The sequence below is a fragment of the Sesamum indicum genome, linkage group LG4 (genome assembly GCF_026168435.1).
Source record: "Sesamum indicum cultivar Baizhima isolate 11 linkage group LG4, ASM2616843v1, whole genome shotgun sequence".
Classification (NCBI taxonomy): Eukaryota; Viridiplantae; Streptophyta; class Magnoliopsida; order Lamiales; family Pedaliaceae; genus Sesamum; species Sesamum indicum.
This window is the reverse complement of record NC_142660.1, coordinates 8,153,290-8,165,721: the sequence shown is the minus strand read 5'-3', so window position 1 is coordinate 8,165,721 and position 12,432 is coordinate 8,153,290. Positions and strand designations below refer to the sequence as shown.

The window sequence follows — 12,432 nt, the reverse complement described above, 5'->3', positions numbered from 1 at the left end:
ATGTCCCCACGAACAAGTGAGCTAGAACTTAGATGAAGATATTATTTTCACCTTATAAACACAAAATAAATAATAAAATGGAAGAAAGATGGTGAAAATAGGTGGGAACGGACTTAAAAATAACATAGGAAATTTCCATTTCCCACAAGAGCCAACGGCTTGATTTTGCCCCATACAAGCCTCTCTTAACGGCCACGTGCATTTGCCGTTAACCATTTAACTATGGTACCAAAATTGCATTTGCAGTTAACCATTTAACTATGGTACCAAAATTGCAGGGATAGACTATTTTAGGGCACCTTTTTAATCTTTTTTTCAAATTTTGGTACCAAAATCACAATATAATCCATATACTTACACCAAAATTACAATTTTTTGTAATAGACACTATGTATTCGCTCTTTATCCTTCCAAACAAATTTACGAGAATGTGAAGAAAATTGAACCGATGATCCTCGCGAGAATTACACCACCACCCCCAAACTCCTGGCTTCCAAAACCTCCCCTAACCCCAATTCCCCAATACAGTAACCCCACAACGTTTTTTTCCCCGGTTTGTTCTGATGCTGCCTAATACTAACAATAAGAAGAAGAAACATAATGATCGATGGTGACGACGATGATGCATCAGCATCAGAATCACGGCAATCCTCCGCCGAGTTCTGCGGCTATTGGTAGTATTAGATCCCCTCCAAGCCACAGCCACAGTCATAGTCACCGCCTGCCTTCGCCTTCTCCTCTCTCTCTGGACGCCCCCTCTAGAATTCGACTCTCCGACATTTTGCCCTATGATGGTACCCCCATGGGCCCCTACATAAGGGCCGTAGACGCCTTGTCCAATTCACTCATGCGCCACAACGCCGCCGTCATTGAGCTCGGCCCCGAGGATGCCGCCTTGCTACGTTGCGCCCTGGAGTCCGCCCGCCTCTACTTTCGCACTAGGAAGGGTGGCCGAGGGGTTTATACTTACAGAGCTGGAAGGTAATTTTTTTTTTATATTTTTTTTCCATTTGGTTTGAATTGTCTGTGGGTTTTCTCTTTCCTTCTTCGGGTTTCTTCTATGTGGTTTTGGTTAATATTTGTGAAATAAATAAGGAAAAAAGGAGTGTGTAGTTGTGGAACTAAAGTGGGAGCTACCTCGGACAGCCGTGGAGGCCCTTATAGGTGATGGAAGAAACTCATATGATTCTGTTGATTATGTTGCAACACCTGGAAACACTATTTGCCTTTATGCTTTGAATATTGTATTGGGCGCATTGGCAAGACTGGATTAAGGCAAGGACGGCAGCTATTGGTGCAGACTTAAGAAGCACAAATTTGAGAAAAGGAATTTTAGGGAATCGGCTCAATTATACTGATCTGCAATTATGCACCTGGTGATTTTTAGTTTGACAGTCTAATATACTGTCTGGTGTTCTTCAAATCTACTTTTATTTAGACTCCCTCTACTGATACTCGAAATTTCCATTCATTTTCTGAAATCCATATAAAATGTCTTATTTCTTAAATGAGTAGTCTACCTTCCAAAGTTACATTCCAATTATATTATGGAACTGACTGATTCTCCTGTTGCTTTGAAGGCTAAACTTGTATAGATGCATTAAGCTCTCACCTTTCAGATTCAACCAATACCTTTTTCTGGTTTAGTTAAGAATATACATCCAATGTTGGATGAATGGGTTATAGAGTTTTTCCCCTAGTTTATTCTACTGTTAAAGTATTAAATTCATAAAAGGATGCATATATATATTGAAGTAGACATCTACGCTGAAATATTGACTTCTGCAAAGGTGGAATTGCACTAGGACCCTGATATTTCCCGTTTCTTAACAAGGTTGGGTTATTTCATTTCTTTCTTTGGTGGCAAGAAAAGATTGGTGAGAAGACATCGAAAACGATCTCCCTGTTTGAGTTGAGGAGTACTGAAACTGCACTAGGATCCTTTTGGATAGTCTATGTTATGTATTGATGTGGTTCAGAAGGGAAAAAGTTTCACCTCAAACTACGCAGTATTAACCAACTATTGCTAAGAGCTGAAGTCCAAAATATGGAAAAGGGAGTTGTTTTCAAAGGGTCTACGCCACAGTCATTTCCTTTGAATTTCTTATTCCTAGCCACGTATCTGTCTAACAATGTTTTGCACTTCATTCTTTTCTTGTATAAGTTTACATTTGATTTCATATTCTTTTTATCTAGTCTCTAATAGTAATACTTTGTCATTTATCCAATACCATTATGTAGAATTGTTCGTACAAACTTGTTGCTCTCAGATGAGAATGTATGTAGGTTTCATACACAGATAATGGACCTTGGATTTAGGCCATCTTTTACAACCAGTAAATAGTTGTAACGACATTTCTTGTTTATGTTTAAACCAGTGGCTGAATTTAGATCCTAATATGTGCGCTTTACATCTCCTCCTGAAAATATTATTGATCTTTAAAATAAGTTGGGGCCTCATATTTGAATATGGAAAAGAGACTGGACTTTGAAGGATTCCTTTCAATGTAATGTGCCAAGAAAAGAAAATGGTAGAAGATCTGGAAGACTTTCCAAGTATTAGGAGTCTGGATCTCCTCTTAATTAACTTAGATTTGTGACAAAATATGGGATCTCCTTAATTTATCTGGAGAAAAAGGTGACTAGCTTCTTGTCAGGCAATTAGTAGGTTGGGCTTTTCTAATCACCTAATTAAACCTAAGTTAGTAAAGAGAGAAGGCAGATGAAGCTAATTTCTTGCCTATTGCAGTTCAATAGGTTGTCTTAGACTGGTGGTGTGAGAAATGCTGCAAACAATTAAAATTATGTTTTCTAAAATGGTGATGTTGCAGTTTGGTTTATTTGACTGGTGATTTTCACTTTTACTTTGAGACTCTGTTTTGGTCTGCTGAAACCAGGTTCGGTTAAAATTTTGAAGTGCTGAATGCTTTTATGAAGTGGAGCAATTCATTGTATGCTGATCTTGGTTGCAGAACAGGTGTAAAGTTTTGAAACCATTGTTTTTGGCTGAACCGGTTCTTTTTCCTATAGTTACAACTGGCACAACTGCCATTTAGATTTTTTATTATTCTTTATCCTGAAACAGACTTTTCTGGTTTGCTTGATTAGCTTTTAACATATGAACATAGAAATGCAAAGTCGAAGCATGGTACACTTTGATTATCTTCTTTAAATCTCATTACTTTTTCATTCAAGAAGGCCAAAAACTCATATTGCATTTGTTCAAGGATGAAGTGCAAGCAATGACGGGCACTAGAGCCCAAGAGTTTTCTGTATGTCAGTTCTCAGTAAATATAGAAGTTATCGATTTCTGTCTAGATATGCAAGCTGGTGGTTTTCATTTCAAGTTAAGTTGTCTCTTTGTAACTTTCTCAATACTTACGCTCTTTGCCAGGTTGGTCTCAGTGGAAATTTCTCTTTTATTGCAATTTTAACACTCTAATATTGCCATTAGCATAGGCCTTTGGAAGATGTGGATGCATCTCCTCCATGCATGGCAGACATTTTCAGATGCATGGGAAGGGCAGCTCGTGCTGCTTTATCTGCTATTGCAAGACATCTCCGTCTGCGAAGCGAGTAAGAACTATGAATGTGATTTTCTTTTATTTTTCTGTGATGCATCTATGTATCGTGAAAATCACACATTTCTTACTTGATGCTGACTTCTTGAAATATTTCATTTTCTGCAGTGTTTTTAATCACTTGCTTGATGATAACCCATTGCCTGCTAATGAGGCATCTTCATCGGTCCTTGTTGCCACCTTCTCCCAGATAACCTCGCAGCAAGGAAAAGGTGCAGCTGGGGGAGGGAAGCTTGGATTGAGTTGTGAAGCAGAGAAGGGTTTGTTAATGCTGATTTCCTCAGATGCTCCTGGTCTTCAGGTGGACTTCTTAATATAATTTTGATGATATAATTTGAGTATCTATTTATTTTCTCAACATAGATGTTCTTGTTATCTTTTTCTTTCTAAAGATCTGTTGAACCTATTGTGAGTCTTATTTTATACTTGGGAATTCCTGGAGTAATTTCTATGAGTTGTCCATTTCACCAACCATAGGTTTGTGACCCCAATGGCCGTTGGTACCAAGCAGATAGCAGCTTGGCGCCTGGGGACCTTTTACTGCTTACAGGGAAGGCTCTAGGCCACGCCACTGCAGGACTTCGGCCTGCTGCTTCATATCGGGCCACACCTGATAATCTTCTGAACCCTGCAACTGGTGGAAGGTATGTATTTTGAGAAGATGTTTGATATGTCACATGTGATTTTCTTCAGCTAGGGACTGACTTTCTTCATCTAGGACGTCACTGGCATTTAGGCTCATGCCACAAGGCAATGCAGTATTGGACTGTACTCCAATTGCAGCAGCTGGGCATGTAATTCCTCCGAGCTATGTGCCGATATCTGTAAGCCAGTTTATGGATGACCTTTCTGCTGAGGAAGATGTATTGTGTAACCATACTGATAATGCTTATGTAAGCACTTATCTGAGGATTCTTAGAAGCAGTTAATTTGGAGGTGAAAAATGAATTTTCCAATGACTTTTGCCTGATTTGATTAAACTCTGGTCCCAAAAACTGTGATCTTGTCGAAGTTTACACAATTTCTCTGGATTTGCAAGGTTATTATATCCTTGCTTTTGATTAATCGAACTTCCCCAAGTTGATATTTGATATGGTACAAAGTTCTTAGGCTCGGTTCTCAACCATTATTGTTCCTTTTCCTGGTTTATTTCTGTCAGATAACAAATAAGTATATTTTGATTGATTAAAGTTATTCAATTCCTTGTTGCAAATTTGGAGGCTGTCAATGTTCGTGTTCTTTTCATTTGTTGTTTTCTGATGGGCAGCTTTGAGTTGGGTGGTTTTTCTTTTCAATTGCCAATAGTATTACTTTGTCTATCTCCTTTTGCTGGAAGATGACATAATTTGACTGTAGTATGTGATGAGGTCTCATTTTGGATCTGCATCAACAGGTACCTGCAGATAATTTGAATAGGGAACCATCATTGAGAAGTGTTCTATCAGATCCCTTATCGTAAGTTAGATCGGCTCCAAGTTAGAATATTCCTTTCTCTTACCTTTGAGTTGGTTGGTATTATTATAATTGATAGAAGTCCTTATCCTTGGCATATATATGATTTTATCTAATTCATAAATAATAATCTCTTATTAGTTTTTTTTCCTTTTGATAATTTGAAACGTATGTTGGATATTGCAAATGGATCAGGTTAGGATAACCATATAATTAAATATAACTACAGCAGAATAGGGAGATATTATGAATTTGATTTATGCAACGGATATTTTTTTCTTTCCTATCATATATTGTGAAAGACACCTTTGAGAAAACTTCTAGCAAGCTCAATTTTTTCTTAGTTGGATGGGATCAGCATTTGTTAAGGTAATATGGCGTGCTCTCTTTCAGACAATGCTTAATATCACTACTAGACTCATTGCTGAACTTCATTATGAAGTTGGGTTAGTGTAGAAAAGTGCTAAGAGGGTGTTGTTTAAATTATTTTATTGTTAGATCTTCAGCACAGTTGAACTGGGATTTCACAGTAACTGTCCCTTGGGAATGTCATGTGGGAAAACTTTTATAGATTAGAGCGTTCCTAATCTATAATTCTAAACACCCCCCTCCTGCAGTCCCCGCCCCACCCCCCCCCCCCCCCCCCCAAAAAAAAAAAAAAAGGAAAAAGGAAAAAAAAATGACAAGGGGAAAAAAGGAAATTTTTATGCTCTCAAATTAGAGTTTTGGATCTATTTGAGGTGGCTGTTTAGTGTGTATGGTGATTGGTTGGATGGTTGGAATTCTATTAAGATGCTTTTTCTTGGGGATAAAGGGTGAGTGGAAATGTAAGTATGTCAAGTTCCTTCACTACTGGTCACCAATTGTATTGATTTGCCAACATATCATGATAGTATCATCAATGTAAAACCTGAAACTTGTGTTCCTTTTCATTTGGGAAACAAAATAAATTAACGACGGTTATCAAGTAGGACTCTGGTTATTACTGATGGAGAACTTGCTGATTTAGGAGAATCGCTTTAACATAGTCGTCAATGAACTTGATCTATGTCTTTGTGTTTGTCCCTAGAAGAGTGTACAGGGCACATGCTTAGGAGTGATGTGCAGGTTGGCACAAGCTTAGTGCCCTACAAGGCCTTCCACACTGGCCTTCAACCAGCCATGTGCCTTTGTGCATCTGGGTCTTTTCGAAAGGCACAGGGCAACTTAAAGCACTCTTGCTGAAGAGAAAGTCAATTTAGAATGTAAACAGGCTTTCATCTTCTTCTTTTTCTGCAAATTACTTGTGTTTTAGAATCCATCTGAGTCATTATTTCTTGTAACTGTTGAAGCCTTATTCTTAAACTACTTTATGCTGTCTTTCCTGCCATGCTAAATATTGGGAAAGTGCCTTATTCTAAGGACCTCTTTTGGTTCTATGTAATACAATTAGGGCATGCCACATGTAAGAGCAGTTACACAGTTTCATTTATGATGCCTTAAAATAGAACTTTTATTGAAGTTAACTTCGTCATTTCTTTATTTCCATTTTTCTTGATTGAAGAATGAACTTATAGTAGAACTGAGATCAGAATGATGGGGGAAACTAAGTCATCATAAACACTAGGATAAAGGACAACTTTTGGCTAATTTCTACAGAAATGGAAAGGTAACTTTATGCAAACCTATTGCCTTGCAACAAAGGGAGCCAACTTATGGTTAGTTTTTTTCCCAAGTGTAGCTATTAGTGAAGTAGTGATCGCCAAATGATAGTTGCATTCAGTTGGACCCAAATACACTAAAGTCCCAACAAAAGTAACTAATTTATATCTAATAGTCTTTGGTCCCTGGGACACTGGCAAACCCATCAAGAAGATTGTTTTTGTTGAAATTTTTAGGTTTTAATTGGTTGAGTTTCCTTTCTATATGTTAAATTTTCCGCAAAGTGGGTTGTGGTGTTATCTTTAATTTTTCTTTATGTTTATTGCTTTATAGTTGTTGAACAGTATTGGTGGTTGATATATGATGCAAATATGCACACACCTTACTTTGATCAAGCACTGATTGTTTCTGCCTTGCTCCTTACACCCAGGACAGCTTTGTGCCTCAGTCACCTAGGGCCCTTGACAGCTATCATTTATAGCTTCCTTGAAATAGTTGGCCGTCTTACATTTGTAATATATTTTTATGATCAATAATTTGGAGAAACAGTTCCTCTATATATGTTTTGCGATGTTGTATTAAACCTTTCAGTACTTTGTCATGAGCATGATTCGTGAGTGGATATTTGGTTTTCTTCATTGCATGTGCGTCGGTTCTAAAATTCCCTGTTTGAAATTGAGGATTCTCCAGGGGCGCATTCCTTGAGGATGCTATGCTGGTTTCTTGTGGGCATTCATTTGGTGGTCTTATGCTGAGGAAGGTAATTGAAATGGTAAGTGGGCCCAATTGTCCATCATGTCGCTTGAGTTTGGAAGTTTACATTCATGGCCTGAATACAAGCATAACTGTGAAGTCTTACAGCTTATGACTAAATACTGACATGTCTGCTGGCTGAATTCATCAAACTGAGCTCATCTCTCAGCAGTAGTATATAGGTGGCCTCGCAAGACTGCCCCTTGCATGTAACTAATGTCACACGCAATGCTCTGAGGTCGAATACTCTTCTAGTTTCATAGAGCTGGAGGCTCAACTATCTTGCCTTATTTTCTGGAAAGAAACCCAATGCTAAAGCAATTACTTCTCATTTACTTCAGGGGGAGGCCATAATCCAATCGAACATCTGAATACATGTATAGCTCCGCATGCAAAAATCATGGAAATTATGCGCTAAACATCTGACCCTTCCTACGAACTGTCGTTTTCTTTAGGCTTTCTGAACCGAGTCATTGTGTGTGAGAATTGCTGATGAAAGATGCATTTCTTTGTACGAAGATTGCTTTTAGAGGATAACATTTTACACCTTCAAAGTTTTGGTATTTGAGGCTTGACTTATTAAACCAATAATTTCACTTATCTACCAACTTTTGGACAATGGAACCCTTTAAGTGTTTGGCTTGTACTTATGAGAATTTAATGTAATTTAATAATTATTTGCTCTGCAGTCCATCTATATTAGAAAAAGAAAGACTTGTAATTTTGACGCTTTGCCATTGCAGTCCAAATGCACACTCTGCAATTCAGAAATTGAGGCTGGGTCTATGATCCCTAATCACGGTAATACATGGTCATTTCTGTCTTCCCCCTCACCCGTGGCACACACAAACACTGTCTTTCATGTCCACTGATTCTCTATCTTTAGCATCTATATCTTCTTTGTGCTCATGGTGGTAATCTCTTGCTGATACATACAGCTCTGAGAGCTGCAGCTCTTGCAGTGAAGCAAGAGGATGATCGCAGACTATTTCATAATGTAGCTCTCCGGAAACGCAGGAAGGAAGCAAGTGAGCAAAGGGTAAGCTTTTGTTGCTTGCCTGCTTGTAATAACTAGTCTTTGGAACTGGTACCACTTATGATGGAAGTTAACCAAAATACCCCCAATTCGTGTATTCTAGTTGAAGCATGGAGTATGTGGATCTGTGTTGTGAGAACAGATAAATCTTCTACTTTTATGTTTAGTTTATTATATATTCCTTCCCTCTAGAATTATGTTTGGTTTATTATATATATACCTTTCCTCTAAACAAGCTAGTATCAACTCCTCTCTTTCATAATTACAAAAACCTTCTAGCGAAGGCATTAAAAATCCAAATGGAAGTTTCACTGACCATATTGCTCTACTGGAAAAAAAAATAGGAAAATGGTCAAATTGTTAAATTATTAAATGACTGTTGTGCCCCTAGATGTCCTGGAAATATCTATAACTAGAATGAGGGGTATTTGTAATGTTTCTATGATTGGAGTGCTGTTTTTGTATGGTAATTAAATTTCATTTAAAACTTCAAAGTTTTCTGAATATAGATAATACATCTGTCACCAATTGTATTTTGTGTTTGGCTCTTGAATTGGGCTCATGGGGTTAAGGCTGAATCCTCCTCATTTACTGTTGCCTCTCCCTCCCTCATCATCCCTATTTGAATCCTCCTCGTTTACTATCGCCTCTCCCTCCCTCAGCATCCCTATTTGCCAATTGCCACGCTCTAGAAGAGAATATATGTAATGGCTGGAAACAGAAACAGAAAGAGGAGATATGAATTAGAAAACAAAAAGTGAGAGGAAGATAACAGGACAAAGAGAATTTTTAAATGTTTTATATAAATTTAAATAAAGTACTTTTTTCTGAATTAGATATATGAACTATTTTCTAAATCAGACCAGTCAATAATTTTGTGTCAATGTATTCTACATTTTTCGTGATTTAGACATTTTCTTGGCTCACAATATATTTTAAAAGTATTGTCAAATTATGATAAGCATGGATTCCTATGTTTAATAGAGACAGGCAAAATAAATCTATAGAGGAACTTTCTGGAAAAGGAAACTTTAAGATCCAGTAGTTTATTACATTCTGCACCCTGTTAATTTTCATAGTTCATATTTAAATTCTAGATTAGTAGAAGTGCTTGATCAAGCCTTTTGTTTTTGACAAAATTAGTAGAGGCTATTTTCCATATCTGCGATGACAGACAACTACCAGCGGCTAATTTCTTGACCTTAAATGGCCGGATGCAATGGCTAATTGGCTATGTTTCTCGCACACTTCGCTACACTTTGGCCCCTTTATGTATACATCTACAGGCCTTCTGTGATTCAAATCTTACCAAGTATGGTTATTTAGTAAAATATAATGCTGAAATTAAGTTAGGGGTAAGTTAAGAAATTCACTAATTCTTTCTTGCTGAGGGCAGTATATTTTGTCCAAAACTATGGCTCTCGAGGGAAGGCCAAGAATGGTATCTTCATAATTACAAAAGGAGGGGAGTCTTGTAATGTGACAATCTTAAAGGGGAGTAGACACAATTAAAATCTTTTTTTATTTTCTTATTACAGGTAGTGTTGACATATCTTTTAGATGCCACTTTCATTATATAACTCTAGTAGCTTGCTCGATGAATGGGCCGATGCAATACATGGTTGATATTGTTAAATGATCATTGGTAGAAGTTCCAGAAACCGTGATTTATGTGTTCATGTCCGCCTGTGATCTGAGGAGGTTTCCTTGGGAGATTCCCTTTTGTTATTATAGAAACTTGCGAGAAGCTTCTTTTGTATCTTTATAGGGCTACACCACATATCTTGATGTGTCTTTATTGGTTTTAGTATAATTGAGCTCCCACCCCACTCCTTAATGCCCACAAATGAAACATGAACAAAATAGAAAGCAAAATGTTCATGATTGCATATTTAATGCTCTTTTGTCCAACTCTTCAGGAAAATGGTGATCTCACTCCAGAAAATGGGTCACATAAAGGTGTACAATTTCCTTTCTCAGTTAATGAGAAGGTTATTATCAAGGTAAATTACTCCCATCCTGCTTGCCATGATTTTTCTCACATGCAAACGTGTTTTGAAGGAAACAAACCATGCAGGGAAACAGGCGGACGCCTGATAAGTTTGTTGGCAAGGAAGCAGTGATTACATCACAGTGTCTGAATGGCTGGTTAGTTACATAATCATAGCAGGGACTAATGAGATTGACTTGAATTTCATTTAGAAGCTTAGAAATATGTGCTTGCAAGTATTTGGCAAGGACCTATTCACTTGCATAAAGTGTTACTGATTCATTGGATGTTATATGCTCATATGCTGCTCTTTCATGCAGGTATTTGCTTAAGATTATTGAAAGTGGCGAAAATGTGCGGTTACAATACCGTTCTTTGAGAAAAATTCCAACTTCCCATGATTTGGAGGATAGGTGTGTAGCTCAACCAGTTCAGAATAGCAGCCGATAGGCTTACACTTGATTTTGGGGATATAACTTGTCGAAATGTACCCCGATACTCTGCTCGAGGTAGGAAGATACCATACACGGCCATTATTTGATTGAATGTTGGTAGCATAGAATTAGGGATAGAAAAGGGAAAAGGCTTTTAGTATGGGGTAGTTCTATGTATCTATTTTCTTTTTTGCCTTCTTAAAGAGGGAAAGGGAAGAGTCAAGTCCACCTCTTAGTGGAAAAATGATCACATAAAATGAATACTGGTGCGGAAGATTGGTGAAAACATATGTTCTGTGTTTGATGTAAATGAGAGCATGTCTTTTGAATTTCGATCTTTGTAGCTCTTTGTTTTTCTGTTTTTGGGGTGAAAATATAGTAATAACCTGCGCAATTTTCATATTTCCTTAGCAAATGGCCTTGAAATTTTCAATTCTAACCTCCATCCCAACTCTGATTTCTGTACCTCACTGTGCAGTCATACACACATCACAAACACCACAACCACCATTTCGCACAGAAAACCATTTTCATCCTTGTTTGCAAATTGAGAACGCCTAGATCAAGACCCTTTGCCTATCCATTTCCTGTTATCCATCTGAGGGCTGGTCATCAAATTAAAAACCCAAAATTATATAAGAACTTTTTAACTTGTCGGCCAATCTTTATTGGCAATTGAATTATGTACACGTCCTTGCACCAGCCGTATTTCAAGCGTGCTGTCAGGTTCCCAGCAAGAGAGAGAAAAGGTGTTGAGAAGAATGTAGAAGAAGTGGCTGTTAGACAACAATGGAGTCTGGCGAGGAGCACAAGAACAAACCCAGAAATTGTGGGGGAGGAAAATTTAGTCATGACGGGCGATTTTCTAATTTTCTGTTTGGGCCTGGTCTAGGCTACTTCCACTATAACATCCCTACACCCTTCAAGAAGGGCCTCGTCCACAAAGCCTGAGTTGGAGGTTTCTACAAAATCATCAAGAAATTATCAAGTAGCCTCTGTTTCATCCTGTCCAGCCCAATGAACCAAAATGTTATGTCGGGAACCGTCTGACGAAGAAGGTATGAGGCGGCGATCAAGAATCTGGATTGGAGCAACAGGGAGATTCACACCCAAGGGTGCGGTGTGTCGGGGGACAAACTTGGTTGCAAGGAGAGCCATAACATGGTTTCAGCAGGTAGACATGAAAGACTGAATGAATGTGCGTTGCCGGTGGTAGCTCATGCTCACAAAGCCACTTTCCCAATTTGACGTAGAATGCGGAATGGCCCAAACTAGTGAGTATTGAGCTTCTGTGAAGAACGTGGTTGCACCAAAACCTGGCGTGGTTGGAGTTTAAGAAAAACCCAATCCCCTTCAAGAAACTTCTTGTCAAGCCTCTTGGAGTTAATTTGTTGGGACATACTTTGGTGCACCCTCTGTAAATTAGTTTTAAGTCGCTGCAAAATGGTTTGCCGTTAGGTGAAGGTGGAATCAAGGACTCCAATTTTGAGCTACCTGGTGAATAACCCGATCAAGGTAGGTGGTTTCCGTCCATAAAGGGCCTTA

General features: G+C 38.2%; 1 protein-coding gene across 2 annotated transcripts; it reads left to right on the top strand.

Annotated features, from left to right (window-relative positions):
• Window positions 1-361: 361 nt before the first annotated feature.
• Window positions 362-11,220, top strand: LOC105159801 (RING/U-box superfamily protein). Of its 2 annotated transcripts, none has more exons than XM_011076996.3 (12): window positions 362-981; window positions 3,460-3,576; window positions 3,690-3,882; window positions 4,059-4,225; window positions 4,300-4,405; window positions 4,975-5,036; window positions 7,365-7,446; window positions 8,171-8,228; window positions 8,366-8,466; window positions 10,383-10,466; window positions 10,541-10,611; window positions 10,774-11,220. In XM_011076996.3, the coding sequence occupies exons 1-12, from the start codon at window positions 608-610 to the stop codon at window positions 10,901-10,903; spliced, it is 1,545 nt and encodes a 514-aa protein (XP_011075298.1). In that variant the 5' UTR covers window positions 362-607; the 3' UTR covers window positions 10,904-11,220. The 2 variants fall into 2 exon arrangements, with proteins under 2 accessions (XP_011075298.1, XP_011075296.1); XM_011076994.3 differs by having other exon boundaries at window positions 364-981; window positions 4,300-4,474.
• Window positions 11,221-12,432: the final 1,212 nt, after the last annotated feature.